At 33.0% G+C, this 16,819-nt stretch overlaps 4 protein-coding genes across 5 annotated transcripts; 1 reads left to right on the plus strand and 3 right to left on the minus strand.

The window, feature by feature from the left end:
• Nucleotides 1-35: 35 nt before the first annotated feature.
• On the minus strand, nucleotides 36-3,695 carry LOC105254942 (probable histone-binding protein Caf1). The gene is made up of 5 exons (XM_025414350.1): nucleotides 3,510-3,695; nucleotides 2,017-2,515; nucleotides 1,655-1,912; nucleotides 1,076-1,403; nucleotides 36-818 (listed from the first exon to the last, which is right to left on the minus strand). The coding sequence occupies exons 1-5, from the start codon at nucleotides 3,529-3,531 to the stop codon at nucleotides 639-641; spliced, it is 1,287 nt and encodes a 428-aa protein (XP_025270135.1). The 5' UTR covers nucleotides 3,532-3,695; the 3' UTR covers nucleotides 36-638.
• Nucleotides 3,696-4,528: 833 nt separating this feature from the next.
• On the minus strand, nucleotides 4,529-6,263 carry LOC105254937 (iron-sulfur protein NUBPL). The gene is made up of 4 exons (XM_011263911.3): nucleotides 5,940-6,263; nucleotides 5,367-5,698; nucleotides 4,919-5,292; nucleotides 4,529-4,714 (listed from the first exon to the last, which is right to left on the minus strand). The coding sequence occupies exons 1-4, from the start codon at nucleotides 6,012-6,014 to the stop codon at nucleotides 4,545-4,547; spliced, it is 951 nt and encodes a 316-aa protein (XP_011262213.1). The 5' UTR covers nucleotides 6,015-6,263; the 3' UTR covers nucleotides 4,529-4,544.
• LOC105254938 (protein SMG7) lies at nucleotides 6,256-12,827 on the plus strand. 2 transcript variants are annotated; one of them, XM_011263913.3, is made up of 7 exons: nucleotides 6,256-6,304; nucleotides 6,994-7,065; nucleotides 7,148-7,486; nucleotides 7,699-8,438; nucleotides 8,523-8,666; nucleotides 8,958-11,020; nucleotides 11,725-12,827. In XM_011263913.3, exons 2-7 carry the CDS (start codon nucleotides 7,034-7,036, stop codon nucleotides 11,944-11,946), a joined length of 3,540 nt encoding a protein of 1,179 aa, XP_011262215.1. In that variant the 5' UTR covers nucleotides 6,256-6,304; nucleotides 6,994-7,033; the 3' UTR covers nucleotides 11,947-12,827. The 2 variants fall into 2 exon arrangements, with proteins under 2 accessions (XP_011262215.1, XP_011262214.1); XM_011263912.3 differs by lacking the exon at nucleotides 6,256-6,304 and adding an exon at nucleotides 6,582-6,774.
• Nucleotides 12,828-13,225: 398 nt separating this feature from the next.
• On the minus strand, nucleotides 13,226-15,394 carry LOC105254934 (E3 ubiquitin-protein ligase SIAH1B-like). The gene is made up of 5 exons (XM_011263910.3): nucleotides 15,125-15,394; nucleotides 14,590-14,793; nucleotides 14,128-14,421; nucleotides 13,738-13,974; nucleotides 13,226-13,520 (listed from the first exon to the last, which is right to left on the minus strand). Exons 1-5 carry the CDS (start codon nucleotides 15,146-15,148, stop codon nucleotides 13,323-13,325), a joined length of 957 nt encoding a protein of 318 aa, XP_011262212.1. The 5' UTR covers nucleotides 15,149-15,394; the 3' UTR covers nucleotides 13,226-13,322.
• Between the last annotated feature and the right edge of the window lie 1,425 nt (nucleotides 15,395-16,819).

Below are 16,819 nucleotides of genomic sequence, written 5' to 3' on the forward strand. Positions count from 1 at the left end.
TATTGTAAGAGGATTATAGTGGAAAAAAATCGTAAGGAAATGATAATAAAGGAAATTAGGAAAAGCGCAAGTTGAACTAAGTTGATCATTCAAGTTTGGGTTATTTCTTTATTATTCACGCTTAAAACGAAGTAGAAAAAGTACTTGGCATGTCTTAATCTTATTTGAGCTTCTTCCTCTGTGACAAAGAAATAGTGCCTTCATACAAAAAGATGATTCGCAATGGATGTAACTAACAGTTGTTTTTAGCTAGTTTATTTTATTATTTATAACATAGCCAAGTCGTCACTGCGAAACAATAATACTCGCTATTCGTAATTGTCATTCGAGGAAATATAAATTCGTTTAATCAAATGCGATAAAATGTCAATAATTTATTATGCTATCTATTCAAAATGCATTCACGAATCTTTCGAAAATACGGTGATATTTTTCTTTCTTAATTACAACATTTTTCAAGTAGTTTACATATCAATTATAAGCGAGGATTATTATTTCTCAATGGAAAGAAATCTGTGTTGTATCATCAGGATCAGTTGTTAGACCAAAAGATTTAACAACATGACGCGCAATTGTAGCTGCGCTTATAATCCTCAATCGACAAGAATGGTTCGAAACAACGTAAATTACATTCCACGTTATGAACCACCAGTTTCGATTTCGCTGCCCGGTGTTTCAGGTTCTTCGTCGTTGTAAATATTTTCTGCCATTTGCCATACTTGCATTATGTTATCCTCCGATACCGAGCATATAACCCATGGTTCATTTGGATTCCATGAAAAATCACTAATCTTTGCAGTATGACCTCCATGTATGAACTATAAAAAAAAAGTTTAATTCTTTTTAAATTCTTAATTGAAAATTCCAAAAAAAGAATCGAATAAATTAGAAAAATAAAGAAAAATAATATTTATATATTTTATAATTATACAAATATAATTATATATATATATATATATATATATATATATATATATATATATTTGTATATTTATAAATATTTATAAATTTTTTAATTAAAAGATTCTCTTTTTTAATTATTAATTCTTTTATTCGTCAATTAAATTCCTATTACCAGAAGTTCAGGCGGTCCATCTTCAGCATCCTCACTGGATTGTTCTTCACCGATTTTACTAAGATCCCAAACATGTAATCGTCTGTCTGTGCCACTACTTGCCAATATTGTCTCGTTATGTGGCGACCATTGAACTTGAAAGATCTCATCTTTGTGTGATTCAAACGAATGTAATTTCAATTTTAAATTCCGCAAGTCCCACAATGCTACAGTTTTGTCTGCACTACCAGTGGCTAATATAAATTCAGAATATGGATTGAAACTAAGACAATTCACCTCAGCGGTATGAGCATCAACAGTGTGGCTTGGTTTACTAGTGTTGTTGCATCTGTATACATTAAAATTTAACTATATAATATATGCTATTAAATGATTGTAATGTTAGTGACATTAATGTTATATATATATATATATATATATATATATGTATATATATATATATATATATATATATGTATATATAAAATTTCCTCAAATTATTTTTAATTAAAAAGTTTTAAATATTCTTCTTTCAAACTTAAACTTTCTTATAAAATAACGATTACAATTATATATTATAATGTACAGAGAAAGAATCACCTAGTATCCCAAATCATGAGCTTCTGATCATCAGCAACTGAACCAAATAATGATTCATGTAATAAATGCCAAGCTACGTCCTCGACCACTGCTGTGTGTCCTGTGAAGATAGTTTTCGCATCGATAACGCGATTCTCCTTTGGTGTGGCATTAATGTCCCACAGACAAATAGTATGATCATCAGATGCACTGAGTAAATATCCATTGAGGTTTGGATTCCATGAGAGACCATAGCCTTCCTTTTGATGCCCTCGCAATCTATATAGTTACAGGTATGATAATAGACACATTAATAATAAAAATATATTGATACGCTTTGTCCATATTTATATACATATCTGTTTGACAAATTGTGCAAATACCTTAAATCTGGATGGCATTCTCCATTAGGATCTGGTTTACTTGGATGTTTGGTGTAATCGAATACAAGTACATCGCTTGAGGGAGTCTTTGTTGCAATTACACATGGATTTTGCGGCATGTATCGCGCTCTGTTGACTTCACCCTCATGATTAATCTTTATTTCAATTTCGATTTTCCCGCTCACAGAACCAAATCCACCAAACTCGCCCTTCTCATTGTCATAATGAGAAGCATCGAATTGCGCATCTTCATTCGGTAGTTGGACACTAGCAATGAGCAAGTGATTCTGTTCATCCGAAGTATGAGTGCCGAGAATTAATCTATGAACCGAATAATCCTTTCCTTCAGGTCGAGTAACATCTGGTAGCCATTGAGCCGTCAAAGAAGGCCATTCCAGAGCATGTGTCATCACAAGATCGTATAGGAATGGTGTGTTTTTCTTCCATATTTTGTATTCCTCATTAATAATACGTTCTTCTACTGCATCGTCAAAACCCTCTGTAATGATAATACGAACTAAACATTATAATTCTCATAAAAATCTTACACTGTAAAAAATAAATGATACAATATAAAAGATATTTTTTTAAACGCAATTCTAACATAATTATTACGCAAAATAAATTGTCCAATACCAGTATTTGTACATATATATATAAAATTTATATTATTATAATTGTATATATAATTAATAATATAAATGTATAATCAATTTTTAAATTTAAAAATAATATATCTAATATTTATACATGATTAATAATGATTATACATGACTAATATATTACAATATATTACAAGTATTTCAATATAATTATAAATATTCTAATATACAAAGTTAAAGGAATATTTTCAATTGTGAATAAAATTTGTATTTAGTTTCAAATAACAATGCCGCAACATAACAATTTTGCTTAAATCATTCAAGTTACCAGTTTATGCATATATATATAATAAAAATTTTTTATTATAATTGTACACATAATTAATAATATATAAATATGCATTCTGTGCACGCTTTGAAAAAAATTAAAAGCAATATCTAATATTAACATATAATACAATTTATAAAATAATGCTCCAATATATTTTAATTACAAACATCCCACACAAAGTTAAAGGGATATTTCGCATCCTGTGAGCGAAATTCGTTTTTAATTTCAAGCAGAGAGCAATGCAATAATTCCACTTAAATACTTATAAGGACATGGCGCGTTTAACCGGCATGTTACGGTCGGAAAAATCAAATTATTTAGAAATACCATCGCGAGACGAGAACACTTTCCGAAATCACTGGCATAATCTTATTTATAACCGTTGTATCTCGAATTGCCTGCATATTTATAAACATGATGAGCGGCAAGATTTGCACTCTATTCTCGAGCAGCGTGGCAGTTTATATCGGGGCGTCCTTTTGCGAAAATTGCCGATCGCATTTTATAATTTGTTATTTATCGCGCGGATAAACGGTCGCGAGAAACACGTGGTTCCTTACCGCCGTCCTTGTCCGTCATCATTTATCCCTCCGAAATTCGTAGAGACAGGAGATACAATCGAGGCACGAGGTGCCGTTAGAAAGATTCGGCCCGCCAAAATCGACAAAACACAACGGAGTATGTAAGTACCGACACTAACGAGAGAGACGCTCGGTCTAGTCTAGAGGCAGAGCACAAGTCCCGTTCGCAACATGGCGACAGTCGATTTCTATTGGTCCAGCTCAAAGTGCTTTCCCCCTTACAACGGGGATGGATAAGTTTGAAGAAAAATCGTTATCAACATTATTATGTTCGGAAATTGTTGTTACAAAATTATATAGCTGCGTTAAAAAATTATTTGCTGTTATTATTATGAGGAATATTTATTAGCTATATCTTGTATTATTATTGTCGGATACAGGTGTGTTTTCTAGATTTATTTCCAATTTCTTTCAAAATTGCATATATATATATATATATATATATATATATATATATATATATATATATATATATAAGAGAAAAAATCAAGTAAGAAAATCATTATTAATATTATTAAATATCATAAAAAGTTTTAGATATAAATTGTTACGAAAAAATAATTTGTAGTTATGGAAAATACTAAATATAATTTTTTATATTATTGTCAGATACAATTATATATTTTTAGATTAACTAGATACACACACATACATATATACTTATTAACCAATATTATATATACTTCATTGATTTTCTTTTATATTTAATATAAATCTATTTGATATCTTTAGCTTTCAGTTGATCCCTTTTAAATCTAAATTCGAACTGAAATGCTTAAATTGTTATTAAAACGACGAACAATTACAAAATTTTAAGAAATTTATCTCATTTTAAGTAAATATTATATCATATTTGGCCTTAGAGAATAAAAGAGTAAAAAGAAATAATTTCAACATTTTGTTGAATCATATTCTGAAAAATCTTTATAGCTTTTTATTAAACCTTTATGAGCTTTTATTATATCTAGATTTGTAAGAGAATAAAAAATGAATATATATTACTTGAGTACAAATTCATTCTTCATGTATTTCTTGCTTATTCAAAAATGCAACAACATGTTCTGCCAATTCTCTATAAGCCTCTGCTTGTCTAGTCTTTGGAGCTGCTAAAACAATTGGTTTACCATTATCTGAACTTTCGGCGATACTCTCGTGCATTGGTATCCTTTGTAAGATATCTACACCTGTTGGCATACATGATTCATATTATATCATCCACAGATATGCACACATATATATTATAATATTATAATATAAAGAGAAAGAAAAATAATACAAAGAGAGAAAAAATATATTTTTAATATAAATTGTAATTTAATAATGTATATATTACTATATAACTATATAAAATAAAAATAAAAATTATCATAACAATAGTGATATATTACCAAGTTCTTTGGCTAATGATAATGTGGCATTGCCAAAGAGAGGAATCTCAGTCATGCATTTTGGACACATAACAGTGCTCATGTTCTCCACGATACCAGCTACAGGTATGTCCAACTTCTTGAACATATTTGCACCTCTCCTAGTCACTTCTAGTGCGACCTTCTGTGGTGTCGTTACTAGCAATGCGCCAGTAATAAAGAAGTTTTGAATCAAAGAAAGATGTGTGTCTCCCGTTCCAGGAGGAGTATCAATTACAAGATAGTCAAGCGATCCCCATGCCACTTGATTCACCAGCTTGTCCAATGCGCTCATTACCATGAGACCTCTCCAAACTACTGGTGATTTCTCATCAATTAAAAATCCCATTGACATACTGCATATAAAATATAAAATTATAAAGCACATACCCGTTTATCTGATCGTTTGATATGTTTCACAATTAATCACCATTTCACGCCATAATTTACAAGAGGTTCCATGAGATTCTTTTGATTTATTATCGGCGATTCATATATATTCATCATCAGTGGTATAGACGGTCCAAAAACGTCGGCATCTAATAATCCAATCGACTTTTTGGGTTCATTAAGTTTTAAGGCTGTCGCTAAATTTACTGCGGTTGTAGATTTCCCAACACCACCTTTACCAGAGGCAACCAGCAAAATTTGTTTAACGCCCTTTATCCGCTTTCGCTTAGGAAGTCCACGTGCCATGATTTCTTTCTGTCTGGCTTCTATGTTCTCTTGTCTAGTCTTGGCTGCATCAATCGTTGTGTTGTACTGGTAACATGAAATAGGATTAGTTTACAGAATCCTTGATCAAATAATCATAAATTTTTATTCTTTTTTTTTTTTAAATAAAACTTGTAATTTCAAAATCATTTTTATTTTATCAAAGAATCTTAATTTCAATTCTTAAATAAAAGTGTTTTTTTGCAAAAGAAGGTTAAGCATAAAAAGTTTCGCGACTGCATAAGATTTTTAGATACTTTGTGCACAGAATCTTATCAAAAATTATTACCTTTTCGTATCGCCACAGATATTGGAGATGCTTCAGAAACTCGCCTAAGCGCGGTCTCACAGAAATATTCAACATTTTCGAAAATTAATTTACAATCTCGTGTGTGGACGCGATATTCGAAATAAAAAATGCATTATATAAAATTAGTTAAAAACAAAACTCTGTAATTTAAAAGCCTCGTTCGTAAAAAAAAAGTTTTTATCTATCCGTTTTTCTTTCTTTCATTATATATAATTAAAAAAAAATAATCCGCGACGAGCGCGACGCGAGTTTTTTTTCTCCAAACGTAGAGCTTCCATCTGTCAACGTCGGAGGCGTTGACAGGCTGTCAGCTGTGCGCTGTCAATGGCTGTGCAGAGATGCGCGTAAGTTATTCGATATCCTTCATTAGAATATATTTATTAGATATTTATTAGATCTCGGGTTTTGCCGCCAAAACTGCGTTTTTTCGCAAAACATACATTTACACGTGTCTGTAGCATAAGAAAAAAAAAATACGCACACATCGCGCATAACTTAAATTTTTGTGACAAATTATGCTAGTTATGATGAATCGTCGAGTTCTTTCGTGAACGATTGCACATTCGATTGCGAGATCCAGCAGAAGACACACGCAATTAGGGAATTTGAATCTCCGGGTTAGGTTAGGTTGAGGTTGGGTGAGGGTAGGCTCTTGTACTTTGCACGAGTCGTACTTATTTGTACTTTTGGTACGCTGCAAAGAAAAAAAAATAGCGTCCATTTAATCAACTTTCTGCTGGAACGCGAGTCGTGATCTGTTTTGATCGAGTTGTGCGGTTGCAGTTGTCGCTTGACAGATCGACGATGATGAAACGTACGTTTGTTGCGCTGTTGCTTCTTATCTCTTTCCTAAACATTGTCCCGCGATGACGATCGTAGTAGAAGTGATCACCGATTAGAGGTTATAAGGAAAGAATTCAAGTTATCTCAGAGTTTTCGATTATTCAAAGAATTGATTTCTCCTGACGAAGTTGAATTCTGCTTTCCCTTCGAGCAGAAGGATATTAACAATTATGAATAAACCTGTGTGCAGGTGAGGGACGTCGCATTTGACTGCTCTGGGAAGACAGAATATGGGCCTAAAGGCAGCCGTTCAGGCTCTGAAGTAAGTATTCGATTACAGTCAATATACGAGACGTCTTCCAGTTTACGTTCCATCGACACGCGAAACATGTGTGATTTGACAGGAAAGCGGAACCACTGAAAGATAAAGTCCAACGCTGCAAGGATTTGTTGAACGACAATGACGCCTGGGTATGTCAGCAGCAGTTGCAGAAAATATACCAACAGGTCCTCATACTGGATTTGGAATATGCCCTCGACAGGAAAGTCGAGCAAGAGCTGTGGAATCTTGGATTTAAGAACTATATAGCGACTCTGCAGTCGCAAGCCAAGGACAGGAAGAATCCCAAGCGCGGCGAATCGCAAGCATTGCTCAGTTGGTGCTTAGAAGCAGCTAGCGGCTTTTATTTGACCCTGTTGCAGGAAATTTGCACTGTGTTTGATTTGGATCTACCATTTAGAAGGTACATCTGTGACACAAAAGTATAATTATATATATTTTAATTTTACCATAAATATATATAATTTAAATATCAATAATAAATATACTATATATATATATATATATATATATAATAAATATATATAATATATAATTATTATCATAATTATATATTTTGTGCGCAAAACTTTATATAAATTTATTATTATTGAGATTGCATTTAAATTCTTACAGGAAGGGTTACGTATATGGGTGTACATCCCCGTGGAAGGCTGTTGAAAAATTATCTCCACCTCACAAATCATCTTGTTTTTATGCTTGCCAATATTGCCTTGTACATCTGGGTGACATTGCACGATATAGAAATGAAAGCAAGCAAGCTGAAATGTTTTATAGACATGCCGTTTCGTTGTCACCATCCAGCGGACAACCTTACAATCAATTGGCATTGCTAGAAGCATCCCGCGGTGACAAATTGGGAACAGTGTTTCATTATACACGTTCGGTAGCTGTTAAGCATCCCTTTCCCGTCGCCATGGCCAATCTTGCCACGACTCTGTCCTCCGCCTTGAACGACAAATCTTTCAATATCGACGGCAAGACCAAATTGAACTCTCAGGAGTATATTGCTGTCTTTCTAAAACTGCATGGAATAATTCACAATTTTGGCGATTTGAAGCTTGCATGTTTATACAGTAAACAATTGACAGAAACGTTAACGGCGTTAGTCGCCACCGAGAGTTTCAGTCCATGGATGCTGATACAGATGTTGGTAATCAATCTATATGCTTTGCAACACGCGACTGGAGTTGGCACCGATAGCACAGAATTGCTCAAGAACGAGCAATTGACCAATGATGAAAAACTGGCCCGTGACTGTATATTGGACCTAATCGCAGGCACTCTGTCTGCTTTACTGTTACCCGTTTATACGATAAAGAACTCTATCATCGAGTACTTTGCATTGCCTTCTAGTAAGTATATCTCTAGTGTGACTGTGTGTGTTGCAATTTTCTTTTATGATTATAAAATAAAACAGAACTATTTTTTCTTTACAGTAAAACTGTGCCTTGATTGGATCAACATAAAACCCATGGTTTTGGAGGAAGTTGCTTTTACGTCGAGATTACAGATATGGCCCAGCCTCTGTGTGCTTTTGAATGCTCTGCAGAATTGTGTAGTGGATTTTAAGCACGACGAATGTAAGTACTTGCATTGCATTTAAGATTCAGACAGTTTTTGCTAAAATTATTTTTAATATAAGTGATGAGTTTTTAAAAATAAAGTTTACTATCGGAAATAATATTTATAAGTATTTTTTTTTATATATTTATATAAATTAACATTTTTGAACGAGAATATGCCTTGTTTTTGAATATACAAAAAAATATATATTAATATTGCAAAAAATTCTTCTCTTCTTTCTCTCTTTCTCTCTAAGATAGAAAATAAGACAAATTTAATAAAATTTAATAAATTTAATCATAAAACAGATGCTGTAGTGCCACTGCCAGAAGATCGCGACCTTCAGGGTTTCTTACCATTGGAAAAGAGTTTCGAGAATCTCAGATTTACGAATACTGCGCTAGAAGGCGACATCATAACATTAAACAAATTGCGGGCCGTACGTATTCTGCATCTGGGCCGTTGTCTCGCTCAGAATCGAATCAATGGGTCTGCGCCAATTTCGATTACGACGGAGGAGAAAACGGGCGATAGCAGATTCACGTCCACGAGCAATGGCGTTGGACCCAGCAACGAATTGATGAAAGAACTCGAGGAACTTAGCCTGAACAAAGAATTGAAACAATTGAACACTTCGATGAGCCCGGTACTATCTGAGGCAGCTAGTAGCAGCAAAAGTTCTGTGGAAACTGATATCGAGATTTCTGCAGATAAGAAAATTTTTCAGGGTATCCTTAAGCCCCAGGGTTCTTTAGAACGAAATCGAGACTCTATATCGAACGTCATGGAAACGAGTAGCGCTGAGGCGTGTTCTTCTCTTTCGTGCGCAAGAAAACCGCGACAAAATATAGCAATGCAAGCGATTATGCGTCGCGCGGAGACTGAGCAAAAGCAGGTGACATTCAAGAATGTGTCACCCGTGATTGTCGAAGAAGAAAATGATAAGAAAGCGAAAGCAACGATTGTTCCACCGACTATCAGTACTTCGATGGCGAGTAAGCCGACACCGATTCTAGAAATGCCTAAAGCTAATGAGGTTTCCAATATAAACAACACTCTTGTTAGCGCTTCGAATCGGCTGTCAACAATGCCGCTCGTCTCGTCCGCCAGTTCACAAAACCAGTCCGTGTTGGTTCAGGGTCAGCAGAGACCCGTCAAGTTGTCGCCGAACATCCCCATGCCCACTCAATTGATGGTAGTCGAGGAACAACCAACTCAGCAAATTGCTCAGCAAGTTGCTCAGCAAATGCTTCCACAAATACACACCAGTGGTATGACGACGGGTCAACAGACCTCGACGTTGGGACCGGTTTGCTATTCGAATCAACCGTTTAATGCGCAGAATCCCCAGTTTGCCAATAACTTTATGACGAGTCGACCGCCGCTGACGCCTAATGCGCCACATTATCAGCTACAGGGACAACTTAGTACTAATGGACAACCGGTTTCAACGATACCGCAGAGCATCAACGGGATACATCATTCGATCAATCAGAGCAGACCGTTACATCAGAGGATGCCGCAGAACGTGTCCCATAGCCCTGCGCAATTGTTGCAGCAAAACTTGCGATTGGGTTCGCCTGCTCAACCGAGCATGTTACCACAAAATATGAATCTACCGGCAAATAATATGGGGCTACAAGCGAACATAAAGGTGGAACAGAATCACGCTATCGGATTGCAACAGCAGCAGCAAAACATGATACCAAGCAATTCCAGATCGAATAGCATGCATAATCAATTGAATATGAACGGCAGTTCAAGCATGGCAAATGTATCGACGATGATGTCGACCTTGTCCGTATACGAAAAGGATCCTCAGCAACCTCAGGGTTTAACAACGCTGGTCAATTCGCAAAGTCCAACGAGCGGATCTAACTTTCAGCTTAATTTCAATCAGAACCACTTTAATCAAAATCAAACTTTCGTCGGCCAGGGTTCATTGTCGCAAAATCAGCCATCGCCGTCGTTTTATAAAAATAATCCCGACGCGATGGATTTTCAATTTCCCAATCAGACTAAGATAGTTAACAAGAATCAACAATCGCAGCAGCAACCAGTGACGAATAATTATAACATGTTTTGCAATTACGAGCCGACGGAGCATTTTAACTTGTGGAGGGACAATCGACCGCCCCAACCGCCGATCACCTGGTGGGGTGCAGCTGGTAATACCGCGGCTCAGATGCATATGAAGGATACCACTGTTAACGATAATGCATTTTCGAAATGGAGCGACTCGTCTGCCCTCGGAAGTATAGCAAATAGAGTGCCACTGACGCCTGGTAAAAATTATCAGCAACAACAACAAAACGGACAACACAGCAGACATCTGATGACAGGAAATAATTTCGAGGATTCTAGATTTGAAGTAAGTACTGTTTTTTTTGTTGTTGTTGTTTTTTTTCTTTTTTTTTTTCTGAAAACACAACATACATAAAATATATGATGAGACTTGCATGATATATCCTAAAGATAAAGTAAGAGAAATGTTCTTATAAATGCATATCTGAAATTTAGTTATTAATTTACTTTAAAATTATAAAATTTTTATTTGCAACAATTTGTGACACATTAAGAGAATTTGAAGAAACAATGTTATTACAATTCAACAAACTAAAGTCTAAGAGTAAAATTTTCTAAAATATTTATTATAATGTACAAATGCGATTTATTAAATTCTAGATTCTTTTATATTCTTTTCTGATATTCTAAGAAAGCATTTTTTAATACATAAACATGTTCTCTTTCTTCTTTTATTTTTATAACTTCTTTTATTTACTCCATTCTCTTAATATATAATGCAAATAAAATTGTTTTTAATTTTATATTTTCAAATAAAATATGTTATTATTATTATTATTAATAAAAATTCATCAAGATTTTTTGAAGTCATGTAGCGTTCATTAAAAAAAAATTAGATTTATTTAATAAGATTCACAAAGAGAGAGGAGAGTGATTTATTTTACATTATATCACATTTTATACTAAAATTTGTAAATCATACATTGTACATGAAATAATTAAGTAATAATTTATTCTGATCTATTCTAATTTATTCTATATCTTTTCTAGCTCGACCAGAAGCCGTCCCAATCCGTGAATACCGGCAATACTTATTCCTTGTTCAGCAGCAACACATGGAGCACCGTTACGCCGATCAATACGAATTCGACCGGTCAAGACCAAATGAAGGCACGATTGCATCAGCAGTCTCTATGGTCTGGACCAGGTCCTTCCCCGTTAGAGCGACTTCTGGAGCAACAAAAATCGCTACGCGAAGGCGGGACCACTTGAAGGGACGCGCCGAAATCCGTTAAAGAAGGCCAAGCAGAGTAATTTCGCATTCAGCGTATACCGATTTAAATAATGATACAAGCGTATGCGTGGCAGCGGAAAAAAATCACTTAATTATTCGATGAGAGAAATGCGCAAAATTCTCAAAAGATATGTAGAAAGAGCGGATACTGTGCTCGACTATAAGACGCAGCCTGTTGTCCTCGTGGCATTATGATATGCGCAGAGGTAATATAATCTTCATTTATTTTGTAATTGCATGTAAGAGATCTGCAACAGACACTTGCGTGATCTTCGGATTTTTTGCAAATTAAGAAAAGCAAATCGAGAGATCAGCAATGAGAGACGGCGATTCAACCGCAATTCATTAATTTGTATGGGAATAAATAGGCAAGCAACAAAGGGAAAAAAAATTATTAGAGGTGCAAGATGCAGTAGTTCTTAATATACATTAAATTAGTACGCAGGAAATAAATGAAAATGTAGATGTTAATTACAGGCGAGAGGCGCGTGAATTTTGTGTTTTGCTCATGTATTTAGAAAATTCGCAATAAACATGAATGATTTCAATCAAAATTACCTATGTTATATCAATAGCATAGTTTTGTTGTAGCAGCTCGAATGCTGAAATCCTACATTTATTAGATGGACATAACGTTAATTAAACACTTCGTTTTCAAAATGCAATAACTTTATTTCATATTATATAAAAGTATATTAACAAGTTTTCTTTCTATAATACTATATGTAAGTTACATCACATATATATCATAATTACACATAATACATACACATTGCAAAGTGTTGCTTTGTTTTGTCACAAGTTCTTAAAATTCTCATTTTTGATCAATACTTTTGATATTGTTCTATTTTACTGAGAGAATATAAGAAAGTGTAGCAAGCAAAAGAAAAACAAGAGAAATATTTTTTCTTTTCCTTTTTTCAAGACAGAACTGCTTAATCGTCGTTTTGTAATGAAATTAAGTTGAAAACATTTGATAAAAAACTGTCACAATATTTGCGTATAATTGCATCTATTTCTGCAATTCCTAATAGTCTCAAGTTTTTTCTCAAATGCTTCTCTAATCTATTAATTAAATAGTACCAATGTGTAAAACTAAAATATAATCTAAAGCTACATACTTATTTCAATGAAAATTACATTGAGTCATAAAATAAAATGTTACAATTTGTTAATATACTATAAACGATAAAAAGTTGTTATATTACAAGTGAAAATCATCATTATTTATATAGAAATTATGTTTAGTAAAAACAATAAATGAACATTACATTTAGTTTTTACCTCTTTATATATCATGAAGACTCATAGTATTTGGCATTTTTTAAAAAATATATCATCATTGTTTCTTTAATTAAATGTCTTCAAATAATTGCATTTCGTTATTTTGGACGGCAATTGGTCTATCGCGAGAATAATCGACTCTACGCTTTATCGTAAGATTGCAATGAAAAAAGTTTTTACCATCTATCATATTATGGCGCATATTATTCTCCCGTATACGCAGACAATCGTTGGAGATACAGTCCGGCCTTGTTCTACATGACTTTACCTATTGAAAAGAATACGAGTTTTTAATAGTTTAATATGTTTATTTTTTAGAGAAAAAGAGAAAGAGAGACAAATAATACTAAAAACAATTCTTTAGCAAAAAGTTTATAATTGTTTACGATATAATTACTTATGATTTCATCTGAAAATATAAAAAACGAGCATTTTTTCCTTATATAAAAATTATATCGTATAATTCAGCATGATTATAGTCTTACCTGACCAGTGTAAGAGGCAATATATGTCCCAACTGCCTCAAATGTATAAACAAACTGTTTGCTCACAGCCATACAATTAACAATTTGTACAAAAGCTATTAGATCACCCTTGTGATCTATAGTGACATTTAGAAAAAAGAGACCCATTTCTTTGATATGGAAAGCAAAATCATAATCCCGATTCAAAATATATTCTAAGCTCCATTTTTTCTTAAATACAGTATCCCTTGTGATAAACTGTAATTATATTTTATCATAAATCGAAAAAAGAAAACATAATCATCTCAAGTCAATTTAAAGATTGATTAAATATGAGAAAAAATTAAGTTATAATATTGCTATGCTCCAACCTCATTAATTGATAATTATAAAATCTTCTGAACAATATACCTCATAAAACACATCTTTATGATGATATCTTAAATGACCAATTATTCTTCCATGTGGTAATTCAACTGTGCAGGAACCGATCCGACATGGAAATACTCCTTTTCCTACTCTAGGTGCTAAATTTATCAATGGCTTTTGTTCATTTCTTGGATTAATGTGTCTAGCTTGATTTACAGGCTCAGTTTGACAAGCAGAGGATGTAGAAGGCATGCAAACCTCGGTTTGAGTAGCCACACATACTTTATTATGCAAGATTCTTCTATTCAGTGCATGATACGGATGCAATAATGACAGCTGCAAATGATACTTCATTTAAAATTATATCATTTAATCAATCATTTTTCATTTTCAATCAACAAATATATAAAAGCAATATAATTATTATATCATTATTATATCATATATTATTCTCGCACTTTATTATTAATATTTTTATATTAATTATAATAATGAAGATTGTACCTTAATGTCATGCAATTTAGCCGACAGTTGTTCCACTACTAAATTTCTTGTAGCGATAAAGGAAGATTTACAAACAGGACATACTTGCAGCTGTAACCTGCACTGATTACATATGTGATGTCCGTTTGTACACTGAACTTGTATACCCTGTGATATATCTAAGCATACAGGACATTGCAGCAACTCCTCCAAAGCATCACACCACTAAAGTGAAATTGAAAAAATCTTGTATTTATGTATATACAATAATATATAGAATTATTCATGAAATATATTTATTATTGATGTATATATATTTTTTCATTAATTATATATATATATATATATATATATATATATATATATATATACACTAATTTATTCAAAAAAATATTTATTTCAAATGTTAAGTTAAAAGACTTAATTATTTGTACGCAATCAGTTAGTTTGTTAAGACTGCATTAAAAAACAATCTTGTATAAATCGTGACAACAAAACATATAAAAAAATCTTAGCCAACACCCACTGAGAGAATACAACGTATACAATACTGTACCATAATACGAATTTCTTCTACCATCGTGATTAAATTATCAGTTTCGAGTGACAGATACAAAAATAAAACGTTACTTCGGACACGTAATACGACCGGCAATACTCGTTGCGTAAAATTATTATCTATTCTTTTGTGGAATTCCCCGTTTTTCCGTTTCTCTTTCGTCGCTTTCAGTTATGTCCTGCCACAATTGAATAAAACTGGGCAGGTTTTTAAATACGAGCAAAAATTAAGGCTAATTTTAAGCATATCATTTCACAAGACTTGAATTTGATTCGTTGAATTCCTCGAGTCCAGTGCACAACTACTAATTATTCTAATACATGTACACATGACAAATGACATATGATAAGGCTCTCCTCTCAAAACTACATTTTGCATTTGTCAACTAAATTTTACAATTGTCAGCGAATTTTTTTCTTTGCGTTTGAAAGCGAAACACGTATACATTATGACAAAAAGTTTGATGTTATATGTAATCGATATTATGATCGATTATATATATTTTACGATTGATTATTGATTGAAAAACCTCTGTAAATTACTATCAGACTCTAAAAAATCCTCCTCGTAGTCAATTTTGATCAGCAATTAACAATATGTACGAATTAATATAATAACAGCCATGTATAAACATCATTTTTTATAAAATTAACAAAAAAGTTATATTAAGAAACTAATTTTTTATTTTGCTTTAAACTAAATTTGATCGATCTTTATATTTTTATATTATGTAAATTACAAAATTATACTAAATTTTACCATTACTAATTAAAATTATAATTATTGACAAAGAGAAAAGTTTGAAATTCTTAATTTATCTTTTGTTTTTAAATATATGGCGAGATTCCGCCATATTTGATACAGAGAGAAGACTGAGAGATGTCATGGCCTGCTTTTAGATAATCCCTGAAAGCGAAACTCCCTCTATGGACATTGAAAACGTGGACATGAACTACAAAGCCAAAGTCCATGAATATTCTCAGAAGATAATATATAATGTGTACAATTTCTGGTTTTGTTCCGTACTATGTGTCTATGTGCACGAAATGCCGGTAACACCGGTGCTATATGTATATAAATATTTAATTCACTATTCGACTGATTGCATTCCGATTCGTTTTTTTATTCGATATATATAAATATTTAATCAATTAATCGAACGATTATTTTCTGGTTCGCTTTTTCGTTCGGTATATATAAAACGAATTAATCGAACGATTGCATTTGGCTTGCCATTTTACTCACCGCGTTACAGTGAATATCGCGCAAGAGAGGCAGGCAATATGCGCGGCGTCGTGCACGATTTCGACCGTCCGCGCGCAGACGAAAAACAGCCAATTTATATCTCGACTTCCGGACGCGATAACGATTTCGTTCTTTTTGCATAAAATTCTACACCATTTCGCGACACTACCGTTTAAATCTCGTCCCGATCGCCCGAGGAGCGGCTGACTTACAATGAATATCCGAAATCTGCTTCTTGGACTCACACTTAAGTGTAATATTTATATATATCGAATAAAAAAGCGAGTCGGAACGCAATCAGTCGAATAGTGAATTAAATATTTATATATATCAAACGAAAAGATGAATCGGAATGCATTCGTTCGATTAATTCGTTAAATATATATATATATATATATATATATATATATATTTATAATATTTATTATAATATATATTATATATTAT

Source organism: Camponotus floridanus, unplaced genomic scaffold (assembly GCF_003227725.1).
Source record: "Camponotus floridanus strain SB8 unplaced genomic scaffold, Cflo_v7.5 scaffold8, whole genome shotgun sequence".
Lineage (NCBI taxonomy): Eukaryota > Metazoa > Arthropoda > Insecta > Hymenoptera > Formicidae > Camponotus > Camponotus floridanus.